Here is a 12,779-nt window from a genome sequence, read left to right on the forward strand (position 1 = left end):
GCAAACTATGGAATGTGTTTCGGTGTGTTGATAAACAGACCTGAACGTTCTTTACTAGGATATCTGTGGTCAAAACGTATGTTCGGTCTAATATTAATATTTCAGGTTCCCCTACGTTTTTTGAAGAGTATATTACGTTCGAAAAGACTACCGTACTTTCTCCTTTAAACTACACCTTTATTATTACAGATGTTCCCCTCCGTATTCGTAGTTTTTATATTGTCCTTTTTTAGTTCTCGTTGGCCCTAGGTATAGTAAATACTACATGAGGGCCGTTAGATACAGGGGTGCGTGCAGGAATTTATGAGGGAGGGAGGGAGGCAGGGGGCGGGGTCTAAACTGTGGCAAACGAAGTTTATGGGGGTAGAGTCTTCTCCCCTGGAAAACGTATTGACAAAAAGAAAAATTTGCTTATACACGCGCTGATACACCATTTCAAAACATATCTAACAAGCAAAAGAGACTTGGATTTCTTACAAATTTCTTACACACCCGTTGGTGAGAACATCATTCGTTAATTTTAATAACACATACTTGTTAACACATGTACGTTTGTTAACAATTTCAAGACATACGACTGGCTGCTCCTAGGTGATGACTAGGTCACCAATGCCATACCATCCAATGAAACAACAGCACGGTCGAAATCGATTACACTGTGACGTATAGTTAACCCGACAATCGTTTGTCTGTGACGCGTAAGTTAGCTTGAAGCGCAAGGGCTGTAAATAACTTTTAGTCGAAAAAGATATTAAAATTTGCTTAAAACCTGATTTTTGAGGATATGTAAGAAATATATCCGTTAGATACCATTTATCTCACAACTACAACTACGCTCGTGAGATACATTTTAAAACAACTCGTTGTGACGTAAATAGTATCTAACCGATACTCACGTAATATTCTCTATGTAAACATCTCATCCAACTAAAACATATTTACTTGCGCTTACAGTTAACTTATACGTCACAAACCAATCCATTTCAGGTTAACTTATACGTCACAGAGCAATCAATTTCAATCGTGCTTATTTCATTGAATGACATGGTTGTGGCGACCGAGTCATCTTTATGGTGTACGTGTGTGTGTGTGTGTGTGTGTGTGTGTGTGTGTGTGTGTGTTTGTGTGTGTGTGTGTATGCACATTCTTAAGGTATCTTAAGTATATATATTCGTGTGTGAATATGTGTATTATGTATGTATGTATGTAGGTAGGTAGGTAGGTAGGTAGGTAGGTAGGTAGGTAGGTGTGTATGTATGTATATATGTATGCGTGCGAGCGTATGTATGTATATATTGGTATATATGTAATACGTACGTATGTGTATAAAATATGTATATTATATTTCAAAAGAAAAACAATGCGAGACAATGAGTTCAGGACAACCTACCCTTGACACTGCCAGTCTATTCTTGGGACAAAAAACAAACAATCAAACAAAGAACCCACGTAAAATAAAAAAAAATAATAATAAAAAAAACTAAACCAAAATGTCTGTGGTACCGAGTTCATGCTCTAAGCATTTCAATATGTGTATGGCTTATTTGGGGCTAACTGCGTATTTAATTACAGTCAATTATTTTAGTTTTTTCGGATTTATTTGTTTCTGTTTCACCTTTTTTCCATTTAAAAATAACATGTCATGTTTGATTGATTAAAATATATTTCACTGAAACTGTTTTCGAATTTACTGGGTTTATTTCTGCTCTGTTTGATTAAAGCATATTATATTACCTTTATTGGTATATATTATATATTATTAAATAGTTTTCTACTGAAATGGCATCATTAAAACATATTATATGTCTCGGGCACAAAATAATAATAATAATAATAATAATAATAAATGATAATAATAATGATAATGATATTAATACAAAATAATGAATTTTTGATTTAAAATTAACACCTTCCAAAACAACACTACCACCAAAACCACAAACAAAACACAACAACAACAGCAACAACAGCAACAGCAACAGCAACAGCAACAGCACAGCAACAGCAAGACGAGACGAGACGAGACGAGACGAGACGAGACGAGACGAGACGAGACAAGACAAGACAAGACTGTATTTACACTCGGGCCGTTGCAACAACAACAACAACAAGGAAAACATAATAGGTTCCCATGTGTAATGTTGTGAGTAATGAGATTATTTATACCTGATATGTGACTTCTTGTTTCACCGATTCCAGGAAAGATTCGCCTACGGGATACAGGGCATCACTAAACATCAAGTCTTGCCATATCATGATCCCAAGTTCGTCTGTTAAGTCATAAAAATCTTCAGACTCAAAAACCTGGTTGAAGAAAAACATATACACATTGGTTGAAAAATACCTATTATAGGTATATTATATATACACATGTAATAGTATATATTCTTACCCATATGGTTAAAAATATATTGGTACATATCAAAGTCATACGTCCCTTCCACTAGGGTCCTAACTCTTCGACATCACACGATAACGTCAGCGACTGGCGCACTACAACCTTACAAGAACGTCAACTAAATGAGTTGACCGATATAAATTAAATTGATTATGGGTAATAAATAGGATATTAAGGTCGCTACCATTTCTTATCGTGTTTATGTTCCTCGTGAAATATTTTTCATTGTAACTCGCTAAAGCTCGTGATAATTGAAAATTATTTCACTCGGTACATAAATATGATACGAAACGGAAGCTAGTTTAATAGAAATATTTCATTACAAACATCAATTGTTTCATCTTACGTCATACGTTTGTGATCATATCAAACCTGCCTATAGAGACCAGTTAAAGAACTTTCGAAAGAACAAACTGTTTGTGAAAGAGGTATATGTATAGTAGTATTCATATACAGGAGCGGATCAAGCGGGGGCGGATAATATATTTTAGTACTAAGGTATCGTTAAACATTAATAATTCATTCATTCATTCGTCCGCTCACATTCATTCATTTGTTCTTTCGTTTATTCATTCGTTCATGTATTCTAAGCTATCAGCACTGACCCCTCCACCCCAGACTCTCATGGAATTAATGTGGACTTCTGCTGCTGAGGTAAGCAGACGGCGTAGCCTCTCTTTGGTAATGGTTTCCTGGAAACTGTCAGCAGGAATCCAGTTACTTCCCTTGAAAAACATAGGTACTCCATTTATTTTGAAGTAAAATGTCAAACCTGACGAGAAATGTGAAAAAAAAGAAGAAGAGGAAAATGTTAGTTATAAAATCCTCAGCTTTCACTTTTATTTATACATGTTAAATTATTCTATTCAAATACTCAAACACAAAACACACAGAAACAAAAACAACGAAACAAAACAATGAAGAGCTACTATTTTTATTTTAAATTGTTAGATAAATATCATCATCATCATCATCATCATCATCATAATCATCATCATCATTAACACCATCATCATCTTCATTATCATCAACATCATCATCATCATCATCGTAATCATCATCACCTTTATTGGGATCCTTGGAAGACACCGGTTGCTGTACAAGCTCTATCGTTCTAAAACCGATTCTGATTGTTTGATGCGACTCTTCATCTCCACGGCTGCTAGTAAAGCTGACTGCCAAGCTATATAGGGTTTGCTTTCCGTAGCCATTTGGCCACCATTCATTAATGACGATATTCTAGCGAGAAACATAATACATTATATATTCTAATACAGCTGGGAAATAATAATATATAACTGAATATATTCTATGATACATCAGAAGATGATTACAAATAAGCTTTCATGGTAACTATTAGACGATTTCAGTTTTTAGCGAGAGCTTTAGAGAGAGAGAGAGAGAGAGAGAGAGAGAGAGAGAGAGAGAGAGAGAGAGAGAGAGAGGGAGAGAGGGAGAGAGAGAGAGAGAAAAGAGAGAGAGAGAGAGAGAGGCGGACGGACGGAGACGGACGGAGGGAGGGGGGAGGGAGGGAGGGAGGGAGAGAGAGAGAGAGAGAGAGAGAGAGAGAGAGAGAGAGAGAGAGAGAGAGAGAGAGAGAGACAGACAGACAGACAGACAGACAAAGATACAGACAAAGATACAGACAGAGAGACAGACAAAGATACAGACAAAGATACAGACAGAGACAGAAAATATATCATGGATCTCATCCAAAGATGATGGCTTTTAAAAGATTTTGGTTAAAACCATAAGAACCGTAGGATAAGAATAATTGGTGTAATATAGATGTATATTATATATTCATACGCCACAAAAAAAATACAGATTGTCAACACATCGGTTGATATTGAAATAATTTGTACTTATTTGATCAGTCAAACATACTGACGATTAGGGTAAAAATCTATAATATTATTGACAAACAAATTTGTAAGACTATATCACCAACGTACCGATGGAATCTGTAGAACAAAGCTGAAAACCATGACACCTTTTGTTAAGGTGATTTGCTGAGATTTGCTTACACTCGTCCCCATCAGCTGGACAAGCAAATTACCAAGGACCTGTCCTTGTGAAATCACATCAAAATAGGCAGTGACGTTTACACTCCACGTCTGGCCAGCTTTAATGAAAAACAAATAATACATTGATGTATCAGAAATTAAATCAAGTTAATCTTTAAGACAAAATCGTTTTTAAAAGTGCATTTTGGCAAAGTCGGATGAGGACTGCCACTTCCTAGGAGATCCTTTACAGGACGTTACCTGTAACAAGCCCGTACTCCAAAGATTGGTTTAAAAAATCAAAACTTGCACAGGACCGAACTTATATATATGATTTCATATATATATATATATATATATATATATATGTATGTATGTATGTATGTATGTATGTATGTATGTATGTATAGCTGAGATGGTACGATTACTGAGTCTAAACTCGAGGTCTACACGTTATATTGTCTCCACAAAACATACCTTTGTGGACTGTAGCAGAAATATCCTTGATGACGGCAGAGTTAAACCCCAGGACGTAGATATCCTTCCTGTGAAATCAAGACATCTCCGTTAACATTCGGGACGTAGGCTGGAGGGAGGGGGGGGGGGGGGGCGGGGTCGGGGTCGGACGAATTCCGTTGCTGAGACTTAGAACATTTTTTATACAGTGCAAAAATAATACTACGCTCTTCATATAGGTATCCAGGGACAATTTAGACAAAAGGGTCCGTTAGGTTCATAATCAAACCACCGCCAGGTCCAGACTAAGGTACGCCCCTACCGGCCTCGGTGGCGTCGTGGCAGGCCATCGGTCTACCGGCTGGTAGGTACTGGGTTCGGATCCCAGTCGAGGCATGGGATTTTTAATCGAGATACCGACTCCAAACCCTGAGTGAGTGCTCCGCAAGGCTCAATGGGTAGGTGTAAACCACTTGCACCGACCAGTGATCCATAACTGGTTCAACAAAGGCCATGGTTTGTGCTATCCTGCCTGTGGGAAGCGCAAATAAAAGATCCCTTGCTGCCTGTCGTAAAAAGAGTAGCCTATGTGGCGACAGCGGGTTTCCTCTAAAACAGTGTCAGAATGACCATATGTTTGACGTCCAATAGCCGATGATAAGATAAAAAATCAATGTGCTCTAGCGGCGTCGTTAAATAAAACAAACTAAACTAAACTAAAGGTACGCCCCTAAACATATGCAAAGTCGAATTTCTATAGCAGACTAAGGGGCCAGTGGTATAATGCTTGCCTGATGCACGGTCGGTCTAGGATCGATCCCGTCGGTGGGCCATTAGGCTATTTCTCGTATCCAGCCAGTGCACCACGACTGGTATATCAAAGGCCGGGGTAAGTGATATCCTGTTTGTGGGATGGTGCATATAAAAGACTCCTTGCTACTAATGGAAAAATGTAGCGGGTTTCCTCTCTATGACTGTGTCAAAATTACCATATGTTTGACATCCAATAGCCGATAATTAATAAATTAATGCGCTCTTGTGGTGTCGTTAAACAAAACTATGAGGGGATTTAGCTCAGTCGGTTGAGTGCTCGCCTGAGGTGTTTGTTTCGCAGGATCGAACCACCTCAGTGGATCCATTCAACTGATTGGGTGTTTTTTTTGACGTTTTAACCAGTACATCACAATTTGTCAAAGGCCGTGGTATGTGCTTTCCTGACTGTGGGAAAGTGCATATAAAAGATCCCTTGCTACTAATGAAAAATGTAGCCGGTTTCCACTCTATGTCAATGTGCTCTAGTGGTGTCGTTAAACAAAACAAACAAACTATACCAGACTATGAGAGGATCCATTCAACTGACTGGGTTTGTTGGGTTGGGGTTTTTTGATGTTCCAACCAGTATATCACAACTGGTGAAAGGCCAACCAGTACACCACAACTGGTGAAAGGGCATGGTATGTGCTTTTCTATCTGTTTAAAAGTGCATATAAAAGATTCCTTGCTACATTAAGATAAAATGAAGCGGGTCTACTCTGATAACTACTTGTCAGAATTACCAAATGTTTGACATTCAATAGCCGATGATTACTTAAACAATGTGCTCTAGTGGTGTCGTTAAACAAAACAAACGAACTATACCAGTCTATGTGTCACTATAACGTCAGTTCAAACATGCACACGCGCCCTACTCTACACAACACAAAACACTTGACCACAAGGGAGCATTATAAATTGTATAATATTCAAGTGTGAAATATATAGTTTATAACTAATGGCCATTGTCAATCCCATGGGAAATAATAGGTCTCAACACCCACAATCAGATCGTTAGAACCAAAAACACCTTTGAGTCAAATACAATTAGCATTTCGTTTCAATTTATTTTCTGGTTTATATCCAATTAAGGTTCAAGTACGCTGTGTTGGACACACACACACACACACACACACACACACACACACACACACACACACACACACCTCGTCTCTCTGGGATGTGTGGGATAATGTTTTGTTGGGTGTGTGTTTTTTTTTGTGTTTTTTTTGTTTTTTGTTGTTGTTTTTTAAATAGAGGTCCGTAACAAAGCAGCTCGGTAGCGTTGATAAACAAATCTCTTCATTTCATTTCATTTCAACTTATTTTCGTGCTTATATCCAATTAAGGTTCAAGCACGTTGTCCTGGGCACACGCCTGGACTATTTAGGCTGTCTGTCCAGGACAGTGGGTTAGTTGTTAGTTGGTTAGTGGTTAGTGAGAGAGAAGAGGGTGTAGTGGTCTTACACCTACCCATTGAGCTGTTAAGAACCCGCTCTGGGTTGCAGCCGGTACCGGGCTGTGAACCATGTACCTAACAGCCTGTAGTCCGATGGCTTAACTACTGCGTCAAAACTCTCCACTCTCACTCTCACTCTACACAAAGGCAAAATTAATTACTTGACCAAAAATAAAGGGCGACAATTCTGCTCAACACTCAAGACTGAACAATGAACGGATATGGGCATGTTAAACTTGTTTGGATTTGGATTTGGCGGCGAGAGGGGAGGCGGAGGCTTTGGACCTCCGCCTAAAACTTCGCCTTATATTATGACATGGAGGTCGGTGAAAGAAACCCATGGAGTGGTGACATCGGGTATCCTCTTTAAAGGCATATTGTCACAGACCACTGACCTATTTAATGGTCTAAAAAAGTATTACCTGAACAAAATAATTTGATTTGTCCCTAAATGTACTTTATCCAACCATCTTCATAACCACCATACTCCATTTATTAATGATATGTTGTAAAAATAATTGAATTATAGCAATGGTCCATAATTCGAAAAATAAAATTGCCGAGAGGGTTGACATGGATTTCACTCCATCATGGTTCAGTTAAGGTGATGCAATAGCTAGATTTGGTTTCCAACAATTAATGTAATTTTTAGTTATTATCCATTTTTAGAGAAATAAGGTCCTTAAATCCGTGACAGTATGCCTTTAATTATCTTTGTCGTCCTTAAAGAGACAGACCCTAGTTTTTAAACACTACGGCGTCATTATTTGAGCCGTTTTTCAGACATTACTTAATATGTTTTGTTTTGTTTAGATTATCCATTTTTGCACATCCGAAGACTTTTGGGTCATCCTAGTGTTTCTAATACTACAAAAGGCATTTTTCATATTTTTAAAAACACACGTACCTTTGAGAAGTAAGGTCTAATCTTATTTTTCAACGTAGTATAGTTTTGTTTCACTCTATGGTAACTTTATTCAAATGTGTTACAGGTTTGTAGATTTAAATCAAACTTAGTGTCTATTTTCACGGCTTGAAACTAGGGTCTGCTACTTTAAGTATATGTCCGATGACTTATATAACCATCACTAAAATGTGTTGAGTGCCTCTTTAAATAAAACTTTTTTTTCATTTCTTTAATTCCGACGAAAGAAACAGAAACTACCAACAGCGAATCATGTACCTACCAACCGTATGTCCGATGGCTTAATACCACCGAGTATCCCCACTAAAACAAATATACACTCGTTCTGTGTTGGAGGTGGTGTAAGAAACTCAAGACTACCAACCAGATTCCCTGTGTTGGAAACGATGGCCCCCAGTCCCAGCTGAAAGAGCACTGTTCTTTACGGATCATGTTCACGTGACACTCTCCGTGTTGGGCGGCCTGGGGACACTCTGGGGGGATCACGTAGGAGGAGTTGTCCGCCCGTTCCTGAGCCACCGTTACCGCTGAGCGGAAGAATATCGTTATTGAGTTGAGTCCAGTCTGCGTAGGAATAAATTGAATGAACAAATTTGATGTTTAACAACACCTCAGCACATAGGAAACTAGTGTTCGGCATATCCACCGGGGAATGATCGTACCAAAATAAATAACTAAATTGCGTACATCAAAAATATAAGATTACTGATGTAAACTGGTATATGGTTTAACATTCCTAAAGAAAATAGACTATGTAAACATCGTATTATAGATGTACATTGGAGATGAATACCATTATTTATTTAATTGTAAAAATCTAAATATTGAAAATATTAAGAGAACAAATATTTAAGAATATTATAGAACTACTCCTAGCTTGTTTTAAAACGACAGTTATGTCTGTCTGGTCAGTCAGGTATTCTCGTACGAGCCACTCGTATTGTGTAGCGTTGCCTTAAGAGCATATAGCAGCCGATGAAATCGTAATGTTTGTCTGGTCAGGTATTGTCATACGAGTAACTCATATCGTGTAGCGTTGCCTTAAGGGCATATAGCAGCCGATGAAATCGTAATGTTTGTCTGGTCAGTCAGGTATTCTCGAACTAGTCACTATTCGCTAACAATTCGCTATTATACTAGGCCTACTTACTTTCAACCATTGGGTTATTTCTTGTTGCACCAACTGAAAGGACTTAAGTTTCGCTATTGCTAATGTAGCTGCAGTAAAAAGTAAACTAGCTCACCCTGGCAAATCGTTTGATGTCATAAGTGTACTTCACAAACATGTTGTCAGATGTCCCCACAGGCTCGTCATTCACTGTTATCTTAGATACAGTGTCCAAACCGTCACACACCAACAGGATGGACTTCATGTTAACCTGTGCGGCAGTCACTGCATGAAGTCAATATAAATAACTTGAATTAACAGTGATTGTGAATACAGTGTCTAGACCCTCACACACATAAATAATGGACTTCGTGTTAACCTGTGCTGCAGTCACTGTATAAAGTCAAATATAAATTGCATGAATTAACAATGAATTAACATATTTTATATGTTATTTAAAATAACATGAATTAACAATGATTGTGAATATGGTGTCCAGACCGTAACACACCGTAACAGAATGAACTCCGTGTTAAAGGGACATTCCTGAGTTTGCTGCATTGTAAGATGTTTCCGACTAATAAAATATTTCTACGATTAAACTTACATATTAAATATATTTTCTTGTTTAAAATATCAATGTCTGTATATTCAATGTGTTTCTGGTCGTCTTGATATTTGTAAGAAGCCCAAACTGTATTTTGTCTTCAAATAATTTCGTTCGTACGAAAAAACTATATTTTAGGAAATAAAATGAAATGTAACCTAATACAACTATTAGAACGATCAGAAACACATTTAATATACAGCCACTAATATTTTATGCAGATAAATATATTTGATATGTAATTACAATCGTTAAAAAGTATTTGTTAGTCGATAACATCTTTAAAATTGTAACAAACTCAGGAATGTCCCTTTAACTTGCACAATAATTAAAAGTTCGTGAGTATATTTATTATATTTAGTGCTATTGCCTGTACGTAGTTGAAAGTTTCTGCATAGACTTTTGTAACACGAGTATAAAATCCGATTGAAATCAGTTCGACGGAAGGCGGGATGTAGTCCAGTGGTAAAGCGTTCGCCTGATACGCAGGCAGTCTAGGATCGATCACCATCGGTGGGCCCATTGAGCTATTTATTGTTCAAGCTAGTGCTGAACGATAAAACCGTAATGGGGACATATATCTGAAGAATACAGCTTCGAATGGGATTTTGTCAAACTAGTGTTTGATTCTATGAATCTCTATCTAGTGCCTCTTCTGTAGGAGGACAGCTACTTCTGAGGAGATTCTTTACTACAGAATTCATCCCTCTCGCACCGCCACAAAGAGGACTGCCAATTCCAGATTGGGTTACTAAATCAAATCTAGCACCGGGCAGAGGTCATTGGAATAATTACAGCTGTGATTACATGCACTCATGAATCACTGTCTAAACAGTAATGATATCAGGTGTTCGAGAAAGTTGAGCATATCCTGCCCCATCGGTGGCATCATCCATGAGTACTGCCACCACAGCTATCGGCTGTCACGTCATCTAAAACGATGAAGAAAATAATAAATGTGCACAAGTTTCACCAAGAGATAAAAAAAAGAGAGTATGAACAAGTTCACAATATGGAATAACATCACCCATCATATCAAGGGCCGTGGTATGTGCTACCCTGTCTGTGGGATGATGCATATAAAAGATCCCTTGCTACTAATGGAAAAATATAGCGGGTTTCCTCTTTAAGATTATAAGTCTAAAGTACCAAATGTTTGACATCCAACAGTTAGTGATGTCGTTAAATAAAAAGAAAGAAAGAAGTGTTTTATTTAACGACGCACTCAACACATTTTATTTACGGTTATATGGCGTCAGACATATGGTTAAGGACCACACATATTTTTTTAGAGGAAACCCGCTGTCGCCACATAGGCTACTCTTTTACGACAGGCAGCAAGGGATCTTTTATTTGCGCTTCCCACAGGCAGGATAGCACAAACCATGGCCTTTGTTGAACCAGTTATGGATCACTGGTTGGTGCAAGTGGTTTACACCTACCCATTGAGTCTTGTGGAGCACTCACTCAGGGTTTGGAGTCGGTATCTGGATTAAAAATCCCATGCCTCGACTGGGATCCGAACCCAGTACCTACCAGCCTGTTGACCGATGGCCTAACCACTACGCTACCGAGGCCGGATTGTCGTTAAATAAAACAGAACTTTAACTTAGGTAGACCAGTAAAGCTGATTTCGATCAGATTGCACAAGTATATTTACAGACTTGTAACGTAGCTCAGTGGTAAAGCGCTTCCTTGATGCGCGGTCGGTATAGGATCGATCCCCGTCGGTGGCCCCATTGAGCTATTTCTCGTTCCAGCCAGTGCTCCATAACTGGTGTAACAAAGTCCGTGGTATGTACTATCCTGTCTGTGGGATGGTGCATATAAAAGATCCCTTGCTGCTAATCGAAAAGTGCAGCCCATGAAGTGGAGATAGCGGGTTTCCTCTCTATATATCTATGTCGTCTTTAACCATATGTCTGACGCCATATAACCGTAAATAAAATGTGTTGAGTGCGTCGTTAAATAAAACATTTCTTTCTACTTTCTACGTACAGTGACGGACGAAATAGGACTAACACTGCTGTTGAGTATATATGCTTTCGTATCTAGTGCTAATAATATTTATATATGCCTTTACGTACAGTTGAAAGTGCGTGAGTATATCCAGTCCTCTCGACCTATCCACTTGTATTTGACATCGTTATCTCGATACAGAGGGTCTTCAATCATCTTAGCCGAGAGGAGCGCAGTGTATACACTGCCAGGCACCGTGGCTTGAAGTGAAAAACCTGAAATGTCGAAAGAATTTTAATGTCAAAAACAAATGAACGATATATGAAGAGGGGAGAGGCAAAATTTCTAGTGAGGGGGCCACTGTCTCTAAAGGGGTCACAAACAACAGTTTTATCTTTATTTACGTACGTAAGTATTTGTTTGTGGGGGTGGGTGTGGGTGGGAGGGGCACAGGCCTTCACCCGGTTCCTACAGGCCTGAATAAATAACCACAGTTATTTCAATACTGGGTATTCTATGTTCACGATTACAGGCGTTTTATTAATTTATTATTTATGTTTTATTCCCCATCCCTAAATTTAGACCCATCATTCCATTCAACAAGGGCAATAAAAATTGTATTTTAAATATATTTCAACATTAAATGAAACCAATATTTTATGAAAATAAAAATATGTCATGCATTTATTTAATAATTCGAGACGTGATCTGTCCAGAATGACATGGCATTGTTACCTCTCTTGTCATTCCACAGTGTCCAGTTTCCATTCAGATTCTCCCTGTAGACGGCGCTACACGATACAAACACGTGAAACAGAAACGCATAACAGACATACATCACCATCGTGGAACCTGCATAAGATGTTGATATAAAAATTGAGGTGTTGCTGTGATACATGTTTGAACAAGTCAGATGTGGTATATGATGATGTATACTACTCAAATAAAGTTAAGTGTCCATCGTCAACGCCGCCCATTTGGGCTATTTCTCGGTCCAGTCAGTGCACCACGACTGGTATATCAAAGGTCGTGGTGTGTGCTATCCTGT

At 38.3% G+C, this 12,779-nt stretch overlaps 1 protein-coding gene across 1 annotated transcript in view; it reads right to left on the minus strand.

Moving 5' to 3' along the window:
• LOC121387545 (beta-mannosidase-like) overlaps positions 1 to 12,575 on the minus strand; it is a 33,390-nt gene extending 20,815 nt beyond the window's left edge. Inside the window, exons 1-9 of the mRNA XM_041518703.1 lie at positions 12,467 to 12,575; positions 11,860 to 12,006; positions 9,302 to 9,450; positions 8,422 to 8,621; positions 4,882 to 4,949; positions 4,354 to 4,523; positions 3,463 to 3,637; positions 3,004 to 3,170; positions 2,167 to 2,304 (exon numbers count right to left, since the gene is read on the minus strand). Coding sequence (XP_041374637.1) covers positions 2,167 to 2,304; positions 3,004 to 3,170; positions 3,463 to 3,637; positions 4,354 to 4,523; positions 4,882 to 4,949; positions 8,422 to 8,621; positions 9,302 to 9,450; positions 11,860 to 12,006; positions 12,467 to 12,575 — 1,323 coding nt within the window. The remainder of the gene's footprint in view (positions 1 to 2,166; positions 2,305 to 3,003; positions 3,171 to 3,462; positions 3,638 to 4,353; positions 4,524 to 4,881; positions 4,950 to 8,421; positions 8,622 to 9,301; positions 9,451 to 11,859; positions 12,007 to 12,466) is intronic.
• Between the last annotated feature and the right edge of the window lie 204 nt (positions 12,576 to 12,779).

This window comes from Gigantopelta aegis, chromosome 2 (genome assembly GCF_016097555.1).
Source record: "Gigantopelta aegis isolate Gae_Host chromosome 2, Gae_host_genome, whole genome shotgun sequence".
NCBI classification, from domain to species: Eukaryota; Metazoa; Mollusca; class Gastropoda; order Neomphalida; family Peltospiridae; genus Gigantopelta; species Gigantopelta aegis.